The 12,681-nt window shown below is 46.6% G+C and overlaps 1 protein-coding gene across 1 annotated transcript; it reads left to right on the top strand.

Moving 5' to 3' along the window:
* Positions 1-317: 317 nt before the first annotated feature.
* Positions 318-12,545, top strand: LOC144737161 (uncharacterized). Its single transcript, XM_078619878.1, has 4 exons — positions 318-734; positions 2,259-2,358; positions 8,042-8,191; positions 8,956-12,545. Exons 2-4 carry the CDS (start codon positions 2,259-2,261, stop codon positions 10,092-10,094), a joined length of 1,389 nt encoding a protein of 462 aa, XP_078476004.1. The 5' UTR covers positions 318-734; the 3' UTR covers positions 10,095-12,545.
* The last annotated feature ends 136 nt before the right edge of the window (positions 12,546-12,681 follow it).

Here is a 12,681-nt window from a genome sequence, read left to right as displayed (position 1 = left end):
TTCGGTAAAGTCACGTAAAAGGGAAATAATAAAATAATACAAATAAAACAATACAATTCCCACGACGTTTCGATTGCAACACAAGCAATCATCATCAGGTGTGAAAACCACAGCAAATTTTCTTGAAAACCACAGCAAATGTTCTTGGATGCTTTCGTGCAGCCACGAAAGCTTCAAATCGAAAAATATGAACAGAGAACATCTTAAAGCGACGACGCGCAACAGAAACATCCCGGATAAACCAGGTTTAGCGACGCACCACCCCCCTTCCACCTCCTACTCCTCTTCACAATTGTCGTGAACGATCGGATTTGTTTCGCAAAAGGCCTCAACGAGGCGCGTTCGGCCGTGGACGCGTCCACGGCCCAGCGCCCCTCTCTCGTGTCGACCTTCAGCCGCTAGTCGCCGACCCAGCCGCGTCTTGTCGCTGCATCTTGTCGCTCGCCGCCGTCGCTGCATCTTGTCGCTTGCCGGGCGCCAGGAGGAGAGGTCACTGCAGGCGAGAGACACGGGGAGAGGGACACGGGGAGAGGGACAAAGAGACACGGGGAGAGAGACACACGAGAGAGAGAGAGAGACACGGGGAGAGAGACAGAGAGACACGGGCAGAGGGACACACGGGGAGAGAGACACGCCGATTAATTTGGGCGTCGAATTTGGGGCCTCCCTGGCCCTTCCTTCATATCCCAGACGGGTCCGTGAGAAAGAATAAAACAAGAAATCAGGGGGACACGGTAAGAGAGACGGATAAATAAGACACACACAGAGACACGTACACACACAGACACGTACACACAGAGACACGTACACAGACAAATACAGAGACACGTACACACAGACAGAGACACGTACACACAGACAAATACGCACAGAGACACGTATAGACATCCACGTACACAGAGAGAGACAGACAGACGGAGAGACACAGACAGAGAAACAGACACGGGCACACGCAGAGAGGCAGAGAGACACGACGTGGCGACACATGCAGAGAGACACACCGACTTAGACACGGATACGCAGAGACACGGAGCCACCGAGACAAATATACACAGCGACACAAACACAGGGACACAAACAGCGACACAAACATAGAGACACCACTGTATGCAGAGAGACACGGAGTGAGACACAGAGAGACACGGAGTGAGACAGAACGGGGATTTGGAGAGATACACGGAGCCACCGAGACGAAGATAGATAGCGGCAGAAACACAGGGATGATGCATGCACATGTAGACAGATAGACAATGGGACACAGAGAGACGCAGAGAGACGACACGGAATGAGACGGAACGAGGATTTGTAGAGAGTTGCGCTATCCATTGACTCACCCCAACTTCCGAAATCAGCATACTCCGTCGCACAATAATTATCAACACAAGCAAACATATAACACAGTTCTAAATATGCTAATCAGCCTACATCATCATCACACTCGGCTGTTTATTACGGCGGAGACGCCGTTAAGTCGGAATAATCAATCGATTGATAAATCATCTTCAGAACTGCTTTTTGCCCGTTTTTAATGTCAAAATGTTGTGATGATCGCTGCCTCTTGTGATGCGCGTGTGTCTATTCGCTAATAATGTTCACTGGCACCTTGTGCACAGAGCTTGCCTGTATCACACCGTGTCAACCCACACGGTTCGCCCCGTATTCTTGTACAGGGAAATTTGAGTTTTCAGGTCTATGCGGCGTACAGCCATTTCAATACGAGCAAAACATTTGTTTTGGCTATTTCTGTTTCTCCCTTGTGGTGGGACTTTGTAGGATGAACGTTGAGATTTATAAGGGCACGGGGTGACCACTAAGGTCTGAATTGTTCTGTAATAAGGTAGGGCACTGATAAGGGGTTGGCAGGTGTGCTGTGTTGTGCCTCGTAGAGATTTCGTGATGCCGGCCATGATAATGTTTGTGTGTGCTCGTGTCCAATTGTTGGCTTGCTTACGTACGTGTACGTCAAACTTCTTTCGCACCGTACGTAGCCAACCTGCGCCAATCTCGGCAGTTTACAGCTCAGCCGTTGTGAGCTTTTTTAAGCGACAGGCCACCTTGTCTCTCTGTGTGTGGTTGAACTTCTTTCGCACCGTTAGTAGCCAACCCGCGCCAATCCGAGGTGCGCGGGGGGAGTAGGAAGGACAACAAACTAAATGCACAACATGAAGTAGTTTTAAATAAATGAGTTTTCGATCTAGACGATTTAAAAGTGCACAGCAGTCTGTTAAGACGGTTAAATGTCCCTTTGTGTTCCTCAGATGGCTTCACACCTTGAATTACCGCTCGTCAAGCAAGAATATGAAGAACATCCAAAACCTGCGCCGTGTCGCGACTTCACGGCGATATGTGCCGATGCCGGTGAGAGTACTTATAGAACGGACCGATTATATTCGCATTTGAATCGTCATTGCAGGACAAATTGACATCAAAATGAATCACAAAACAGGCTTCGCACTGTATTGTATAATCTGATGAGTGGTGAGGTATTGGGTGAGTTGGACTGATGAGTGTCAGGTGAGTGGTGAATGACTCTGGACGGTTAGGTGAGTGTCATGTGATTGTCACGTTAAGCCCCTGTTGATAGGACGGGCTGCCCCACTCTTTGTGCTAATTGCGAATAACTTTCGGTTGGGCCTCCCAGAACATCTAATCAAATCACTTTCAGCTTTTTTTCCCATCCCCACACCTATACGATGTTACACATCATCAACGCATTTCTACAGCAGCTTTGAAAAAATATATATAGTTCAACGTAAGACGAAGGCCAAACAAACAAATAAACTACGGTAGAACGAACCGATTATATACGCAACATGGCCGACCAGCTCTGAAGCAATTTCTCAACTGCATCAATTCCATACATCCAGCCATCAAATTCACCATGGAAGTTGAAAAGGATGGCAAGCTACCATTCTTGGATGTTTTAATCGAAAAGAGACCAGATGGCTCATTGGGACACTCTTTCTACAGGAAAGCCACCCATACAGATGCCTACCTAAAACTTGATTCCCAACACCATCCTAGAAGAATTCCCTCATCAAAACTACACCATAGAACTCGACGCATCTGCGACCATCACCACCTAGCCAGTGAATTGGAACACGTACACCAAGCTCTCAAGATGAATGGATATTCAGACTACACAATCCGTAAAGCTATCACCCCAACTGTTGGGAAAGAACCATCTGAGCACCCAATCAAAACCATCACCTTGCCATACATAGCAGGGGTCACCAAAAATATTTCCTAAATCATGAACAAACAAGATCCAGGTTCGATTTAACACAGTACATCAATAGTAAATCACGACGCTTCGATCGCAACACAAGCAATCGTCATCAGGTGGAAATATACAGCAGAAGAACTGTTGAACAAGAAAGGGCTGCTGCAACAAGAAATTATATATAGGTTTGAGGTGGGTGTCACCCAAGGGTAAGTAGGAGGGGTCAGGGATGGAAAGGAGTCCCATCGCCACACGCAAGCAAGCACAGCAGCTGCGTTAAAGTGAGAGATTGGCATGTCAATGTAAACGAGTATAATGGAAAATGAGCCCCGTCGTCGATGTAGTCTCTGTTCACCAAGGTACCTGTGCCTGACACCATTGCAATCATTGAAGACTTGGTCCAACAGGGACTGAATCCGGATTTACCAAGTTTGGTAAGGCACCGCCTTTCCAATACTTACTTCACCTGGAATGGTACATTCTACAAACATAATGAAGGTACCACTATGGGTTCTCCCTTGTCGCCAGTGGTAGCGAATGTTTTTATGGAGAAATTTGAAACAGATGCCATCCAGACATCCACCCTACGTCCTTCCTTGTGTAAAATATACGTAGAAGACACGTTCATCATCTGGTCACATGGCCATACAGCACTGGACCAATTTTTCAACCACATCAATTCCATACACCCATCCATAAAATTCACCATAGAAGTAGAAAATGATGGCAAGCTACCATTCCTGGATGTTTTGATCGAGAAGAGACCTGATGGCTCGTGGGACATTCTGTCTACAGGAAAGCCACCCACACGGATTCCTATCTAAAGCCTGATTCCCACCACCATCCTCTAGAGGTCTGTTCAGAAGCCGATTTGTTCGTAAGTCCAACTTTACTCCTGTTGATTCCAAACACGTTTTACTGCGTGTACACTAAATACGAGGAATGGCTTAAAAAGTTGTATAATCTCCTGTAGATGAAGATGCCACTGGTTCTTGATGTTGGGCAGACGTAGATGCCACCACCGCCATCTATTTCGTGGCGGTTGAACTTACGACTCTCGGTCCGAACAGGCAACTCTGAAAGTTCGTAAGTCGAATGTCTGTGTATAAATTTGGGCTGAAGGGAAAAACCACGAGCTATTAATTTACATCAAAATCTCAGGTGCTCGGTTAATCCGCAAATCGGATAAACCACTCATGGATAATCTTTGGGTCTTTTTGGTAAAGTCACGTAGATGGTTGAATAAAATAAATAAAAACTATGGCGTTTCGATCACAACACAAGCGATCGTCATCAGGAGGAAAGCTGCTGAAATTAAGATTGAATGCAGACTGTTTAATAGGGTGTAGTCCTAGGGTCATAAATGAAGTGAGCGGGGCTAGTGATGTTAATGTGAGAAATTAGCATGTTAATGTAAGATCGGAGAGCGGCATCTGCGACGAGTGCGCGAGTGGCTATGTTAATGTGAGAGATTAGTATGTTAAGGTAAGATCGCAGAGCCACCGCGACGTAAATGTCGGCGTCCGTAGGTGGCCACGTTGGCGCAGGAAATTAAATCTGTTAATGTGAAATCGGAGAGCCGAAGCCATGGGGAAAATAAATAAATAAAATTTGTATCGGAAGGTGGCAGGAAGGGAACATCACAGCCACTTATGACTTAAACTGGTTGATAACGTCCTTCCAATGATTGCTAAGTTTGTACCTATCTTTTTAGTTGAAATTGTGTCTGTGTCTGTATATATGGATGGCTTCATGAACAAATCTTTGTTGATAGCCAGTGGGTTTGCAAAGTACCTTCGTCTTAGAGAAATCAATTTCGTGTGAGCCCACCGCATTAACACAATGATCAACCACGGCCGAGGTATTGGTCCTACAGTGTTTCAGATCTGCCTTATGTTCACGAACATGGTCCGAGAAATGTCACTTAGTTTCCCCAATGTAACTACTGCCGCAGACACAGCTTAGTTTGTAAACGCAGGGGTTTGGCATGTCAGGGATCACATCCATCATAGATGGTATTGGATCACGAATTTTACGTACTGTCTTGATTTTAAGTTTTCGTGACTGCAGGAATCCATGCTCTTTGGTTATTTCAGTAAAGTCACGTAGGTATAAGGAGTCCCTGTGTAATAAACAACTTCCACGACGACTCTTGACTGGTGTCTTTTTATTAACAGAATTTCTGCACAACTCCGCTCCTTCTCTCTCCGAGTATTTCCCCTTTTTCTAACTGCGAGGAGCGGTTGAGCAGCGACGCAGTCTGGACCGAGGCTTCCTCACCGACCACGAGTCCTCCCCTGCCTCCGCTTATATTCCTATCGGCGGAGCTAAGCTCCGCCTTTAGCCACGCCCCCTCGTGGAACCTTCCCGATGGTTCCCGAACGTTCTCACTGACTCCGCCCGTTACCTTTGGCCCAGATATATCCCCGCTTAGGATTGGATGCCGGTTACCCGATAGTGGCCGTGCAGTTACCCCTTGTCGCCCACTAGATGGCGCTCTCTCATTACATCTGCAATCTATTAAAACGGCTATACATGTTCTTCTTGGAAATGTTTATTATAAGTTACATGCTTAAACCAAACAAATATGTTCTCCGGTGAATCCCAAATACACGTCATCTCCCCTACAGTGCAGGATTTACCATATCTTTACAACAGTGGGCCGAGTTTTATTTTGATTGGCGTGGCTCTGCTATCGACTTAGTGGGCCGGAATCTTCTACTGGGCAGGACCAGGAAAGTGTTACTATCGCTGAGCACATGCATCATCGTTCGGTTGATCGTGAGCGTTCGTTCTAAATCAAAAGAGTAACAAATCGAAATCTTCAGTTGTGCTTCATTTTGAGTGATTTATCCGATCATATATTTTGTGAGTTTTAATTAACTAAAATATGCAATGACGAACTCAATTTGCTTAGCTTAAACATAATTTATTCCAATATTAGTGTTTTTTTGCATAGAGATCCGCGGAAAATGTATATTTTTGGATTATCTGCGATTTTTTTTATTGTCCGCGGCCATCCTCCCCATCATTAGCGCGGATAATCGAGAGTCTACTGTGGTAACAAAACAAGATCTATCCAAGCCAGCACATGAGATTATACAATAATATTCATCTTTATCGAGTGCCTTTCACACCCACTGTTTCAAATGTATATCTGCCGCTGCTTCGGTTGGATTTTAAAGCACAAGAATGAGCATTCCAACTTTGGCAACAATGAGAATTCTAATATTTGTGGGCAAAACGTGCTTGTCTGACATGTGCGATTGCCTTGTTGTGTAATGCGATAGATCTCTCATCTATCAAAGACCAAGGTGCGTTTTATAAATTGTGCATGTACATTCCGTTCTCCTGTAACGCCGCGTGTTGTTTTGACAACGCGAATTAGGTATAACGCGATTAATGTATCATTAGACCTTTGCCAGTACAAAAATATAATAATAGGGGTTTTCTCCTTTTTTCTGGCAACAAAACTTAAACCTCTTCATAAGGAATCATGTGTGCATTTACCACAATACTTGTGGTCAAAATGCGAACAAAAATCACACTGATAATATAATGATGTAGATGCTTACCCCGAGCCCTCATTACTTTGATAGTGCATTGTCTTTCAGCTGTACGCCTTTTGGCGTCCTCTGGTCTAGCACCAATTGAGACGAGGCTCAAAAGAAAGCCGTCTCTGGTGTGGACCAATCAGTTTCAAGGACAATGCATATATTATCCTTGTAAAAAGGTTTCAGTTTTGTTGCCAGAAAAAAGGGGAAAAACCCCATTATTATGCGATTAATGTATTCGGGAACACATTTTTTTATAACGCCGATGCGAATTAGATATACAACGCGATTGAGTGAACGGAACTACCTCGTGCGAGTAGGAATAAGAGGTTGAACAGCTGCCTCGGCGTAGCATCATTGTCACATAAGGCACTGGGATGCTGCTGGATGCTTCTAGACGCTACCCATGGCGCCTCAGTCTTTGTTCAGCCTGCGTTATGCATCTCATGTGTTATCGCGGACTTCTGCTTTACCCCCTATAATAATTATTAGAATGGCATTTTTCCATAACGCGGTGTTCTTCAGGAACGTAACTACAGTAGTCCCTCGGTTAACAGTGACGTAATCGGTTTACGGTTTTTCGGTTAACGTTTCGCCTCCCAAAGGCCCCCTGGTTTTGACTAACGTTAAAATGTTGACTAACGGTACCGTGTTTATATTCTTGGATCTTTTGGTAAAGTCACGTAGATAGGTTATATCCACGTGGGCACCAATTTCGGCCAATCCGAGCACTCGTTAAGTGGGGCTGAGCCACGCCCTCGGCCAATCAGCGATGCCCGTTTATGAGCATTTAGACCTCGACTGGCTTTGTTTGTATTTTTTGTTTTGGCAGTGTAAACAGCTCTCTTGCAGCCTTTTTACTTATTTTTCAACTAATAAGTGAATTCGATAAACAGTTATTTCAGTTAACAATAGTTTTCGTGTAACGGATTAAAAACGTTAACCGAGGGACTACTGTACCACATTATAGGAGAACAGACTGAAGGTATGTTGAACTTCTTACGCGCCATACGTAGTTAACCATGCTAATTGGAGTTGCGGGGGAAGGACAACAAACAATGGGTCTCTGTGTGAGTCTATGAGTCTGTGTGAGTGTACGGGTCTCTGTGTGAGTCTATAGGGCTCTGTGTGAGTCTATGGGTCTCTGTGTGAGTCTATGGGTCTCTGTGTGAGTCTGTATATGTTTGTATGTTTAACTTTTTTCGCACTGTACGTAGCCAACCGCGCTAATGGGAGGTGATTTTTTTTTTCAATGTTGTTAAAGCTGAAGAAGCCAGCGAGAGCCCGCAGGGGCTGGGGGATTCCCGTGGATGTGTATCCACTCCGGAGCAAAAGCTGATCAAGGTGGAGATGTGGGCAGAAGATGTGAAACAGTTCATCGAGGTGGAGTTGCTCGAGGAGGACAATGGTCAAGGTGAGTACCTCTGAGAGCATTCCAGAGACGATAAAATAATTTCTTGTTTGTTCTACCACGAGTCATATCCCAGTCATGCTAAAGCGAAAGAGTCCAGGAGGTTGTGTTGAGCCGTGGAGGGGCGATTAGATTAAAACACTTTGAGGTAGTAATGCTTCTCTCCCATCTAAGTATAACCAAACAAAATAGCTAATGTATTCTAGACATGGAGCTAGGCTGTTTACCTGACTACCAGTGGCGAGATGTTAACTCCCTCGCCTGGTATACAGGAGGTTTTGGGGTTCAATCCCGACCCTGATGCCTGCTATATATATTAAAATTGCATGTTCTCCCTGTGGTCGTGTGGATTTTTCTCCGGGTCCTCTAGTTTTTTCCTCCTCATTTAGAATCAACATCCCGCATTCAGAGCATTTGGCTGCTATACATTTCCACGGAATAAGCGACTTCGGTGGGCTTTCATAATGTGATAGCCAGGTTGCTTCTGAAAAAGAGCTACGTGGCTCAGTGGGGCCTTACCTGGGGAAAACATTTGATTTAGTTGAATTTTTTAGTTTAGCCAGCATTTATTAATGACATAAAACACTTGTAAGTAATCTTCATAAGCACTGCAATTGCACTCCGCCAGTGGCATCACGGCAGGGGCGTTTCGAAACGTGTGGGGAGTCGTGCCGCTGAGGCCCTCGCTGTTTTATTTACATTTTATTCCTCCCAACCAATGCGTCCGCGTTCGTTTGTTTTTCTTCTTTCGAAAACGTTTCCCGCAGACGAGGAAGTGGAACTCCTGTGCGAGGAGTGCGAGAAGGACTTTGGCGCGTGCCTACAGACGAGCGTGGGCGAGGAGGATCGCGCCTCCTGCCGGACCCAGCGAGCCTGCGCCAAGTGCGGCAAGATGCTCGACAGCGCCACGTGGTGCGTCAATATTCGGCGTAGGAGGAGGAGCAGGATGGCGACAAGCGCCGGAGAGGAGAGATGCCTGCAAACGACGCCCCCCAGGAAGGCGCCCAACCCGGACGACAAGTTGTCGGGAGGTCGTGACGCGACGGGCGCCAACGACGAGAGAAAGCACGCGTGTCTGGAGTGCGGCAAGGGCTTCTCGCATCAGTACGGGTTAAACCGGCACCTCAGGACGCACACCGGCGAGAAGCCGCACACCTGCGCCGAGTGCGGGAAGGGGTTCGCGGAGCCCTCCGACCTGAAGAAGCACTCGATAATGCACACGGGCAAGGCGCCGCACGTGTGCCGGGAGTGCGGCAAGGGCTTCTCGCGGCGTTCCAATCTGGAGGCGCACTCGCGGACGCACACTGGCGAGAGGCCGCACGAGTGCCCGCAGTGCGGCAAGCGCTTCTCGCACCGCTTCCACCTGGAGACGCACTCGCGGACGCACACCGGCGAGAGGCCGCACGAGTGCCGTCAGTGCGGCAAGCGCTTCTCGCACCGCTTCCACCTGGAGACGCACTCGCGGACGCACACCGGCGAGAGGCCGTACGCGTGCCGGGATTGCGGCAAGGGCTTCTCGCAGAGCTCGCACCTGAAGATGCACTCGCTGACGCACACGGGCGAGAAGCCGCACGTGTGCAAGGAGTGCGGCAGCGGCTTTTCGCAGCGCTCCGATCTCAAGAAGCACTCGATAACGCACACGGGCGAGAAGCCGCACGTGTGCCACGAGTGCGGGCGGGGATTCTCACTCCCATGCAACTTGAAGAAGCACGTGCTCACGCACACCGGCGAGAAGCCACATGTGTGCAAAGATTGCGGGAGGGCCTTTGCAATCCCCTCCCACTTGAAGAAGCACTCGAAGGTGCACGCCGGCGAGGAGCAGTACATGTGCCAGGATTGCGGCAAGGGGTTTTTGCAGATCGATGCTCTGAAGAAGCATTTCTTTAGCATGCACATCGGCGAGTGAGGAAAGCCCTCGACGTCCACGTAGTTTGCCTTTTTTTTTGGGTGTAACGCAGCGGTGAAAGTTTTTTTTATCATCGATTTTCAAATCAGTTTAATTGTGGGCAGTTTTTTGTACCCCCCCCCCTTTCCTTTGTTTGTTCATCTTGGAATTTCAACATTTTTTTTAATCGAACAAGTTGACGTTGATTGTGGTTGAATAAAGTTCACGAAAGTATCGCGTAAATAGAAATGTTGTTAAACCCGCCACCACCCGACCACAGCCAATCGGTGAGGTTTGTCGCGTAAACAAAACTTGCCAGTTCGTTACTGCTTCAGCACTAATCGGTTGTGTGTTGGAGAGTAAACCCACAACATTTACAATTCGAGTATCGTGAGGTTTCACCGGCGATTACAACAACTAGCCTCGTCAGGCGATTTGCCAGAATAGAATTACGTAGTCTAATCCAAACAAAAACAACCTTTATTATGAATAATATTGGTCGGGAAAGCCTCCTACTACTACTGCGTGATAAACATCAAAGTGGTTGCATGTACGCTTGTAATTCAGCACTGGAGGCGAGGGTTGGTGAATCTCCCAAATGCTGTGAAACTCCCCCCTGTGCACATTGAGTAGGATCCATACAGAATCAGTATAATTATTCTGGAGGAATCCGATGAGCTATAAAGCTCTTGTTCACAGATGCCCAGTAGGGGCACGGAGTAAGAACGTTAGAACAACAAACAGTACAAAAACATGATAGGAGTAGAAGACAGATAAACAAATCACCCAAACACATACAAATAAGTAATATTTAAAAGTACTTTTTTTAAACACGCTTTAATTAAATGTACCGTACGTAATGGCAGAACTCCACGACTCCTGGAAGTGGCCCCGAGGCTTGCCATAACGTAAGGGGCCGTGGTGATTTACAGGCAACTTGAGTTGACCGTAGACAATTAGACCCAAGCCGAAACATAAAAAAAAAATGTTTAAAAATGCTTTTTTTTATTTTTAATGATAGAATATAGTATTGTCATCAGTATGACATAAGTATACCAAGTTTGCAGTCGATGCCACATTGGGAAGTGGGTTAAAATTGAGTTACAAGATTTGAGGATACGACAATAACAGACAGTGAGTTAAAAAAAGCGTGTAATAAAACTTAACCATCCCCAACCTACCACTGAGGTATTAACTTATTTTTCATAAGCGACCTGGCCACAAATTATAGCTCAACAAAGTGGCCATGCATTTGGACATTTATAGCATCAAAATAATCTAAATCATCTCAAGGCATGTTTCTAAATATGGAGGGAAAAACCAGAGGACCCTGGCTCGCGAGAAGGTGGTACAACGTAACGTGTGTGGACCCTGCCTCTTACGTCTGTATGAGGAATAGAGATGTTTCCCCTTCGCACGCGTGAGTGTTCTCCGAGTTCTCCGATCTCCTTCCACACCCAAGAACTCGTAAACCCCTTCCTGTTCTGATGACGTACGTGTATGTCGTCAAAACTAAAACAGAAGAAAACTAAAATAACTTATCGGTACCGAGACTCCCACAAGGTCCTGCGGGAGGGCGTGTGGCACCGGTTTGGTGCCAACTATTGTAGTGCGGTGGTCATGTCACTACGGTTCTCTGCGGTGAGTAGATTGGATTCCACGGTGGTGAGATGTTAACCACCTCGCCTGGTATACAGGAAATCGTGGGTTCAATCCCGACCCTGCCGCCTGCTGTGATATTTGGAGTTTGCATGTTCTCCCCGAGGTCGCGTGGATTTTTTCCCGGGTCTTCCTGTTTTTCCCTCCACATTTAGAATCAACATGCGTTTAGAGTATTTAGCTGCTGTAAATTTCCACATGATAGGCCACTTTATTGAACTCTCATTTGTGGCCACGTCACGTCTGAAAATAGAGCTATATTGCTTGGTGAACCTTACCTGGTATGAAATAAAAAATTGTTTAGCATTTAGTTGATGCTTTTTAAAAACAATTGCGCTTCACTTCTACGCCTCTCTAAACGCTGAGCTTCTCGCGCGTTCCGAGACTCGGGGGCAAACGGGGACGGCCCCCCCCAACAAACCCTGCAACTTGCAGACGTATCGGAACAATGAAAGGGTTAATTGGCCGATGAACACCTTAACATGTAGAGGACCACACGGCTTGGGCAATTTCTTGGCACCGGCTCACCGCGTGGCCTCTCCCTCCCTGCTCGTCCACGGTTCCTCTCCGCGCCTCTTTGAGTCGCTCACCGTCGGAACAAGAGGGCGAACGCCCCGTGGCAAAATTTGCGAATTCAAATTAATATAGGGTTTTTAAAACCTCATCGCCACGCCGACGTTTTCTGTCGACGAACTAACGGGAAGGAGTTCCAGGCAGCGGCAGTATTTGGAGGTATTTTTTGATAACCGGCGCGTTGATCCAATGGGTTTTTGGCTGCGGTTCGGGTGCACCGAAATAAAATTTTTAACCATTCACCGGTTTAAACGACTCGAAATTAGTTTTAAAGGTTCGGATGTGGACAACCGTTGCGGAAAACGGTTTGAACCGGTTCTAATTTGCATATTTTCTCAAAATTATAAAAATAAAGACCTGCCATGTAGCTTACATT

The sequence above is a fragment of the Lampetra planeri genome, chromosome 65 (assembly GCF_965212315.1).
Source record: "Lampetra planeri chromosome 65, kcLamPlan1.2.h2, whole genome shotgun sequence".
Classification (NCBI taxonomy): Eukaryota; Metazoa; Chordata; class Hyperoartia; order Petromyzontiformes; family Petromyzontidae; genus Lampetra; species Lampetra planeri.
Note: the sequence above shows the minus strand (reverse complement) of the source record. Positions and strands in the feature narration are given on the sequence as shown.

Excerpts from the sequence above, each read along its gene's own strand:
- LOC144737161 (XM_078619878.1), top strand. The coding sequence starts at position 2,259 with ATGGCTTCACACCTTGAATTACCGCTCGTCAAGCAAGAATATGAAGAA. Across the intron at positions 2,359-8,041 it reads GGCGATATGTGCCGATGCCG|CTGAAGAAGCCAGCGAGAGC; the intron begins GTGAGAGTACTT and ends ATGTTGTTAAAG. Across the intron at positions 8,192-8,955 it reads CGAGGAGGACAATGGTCAAG|ACGAGGAAGTGGAACTCCTG; the intron begins GTGAGTACCTCT and ends CGTTTCCCGCAG.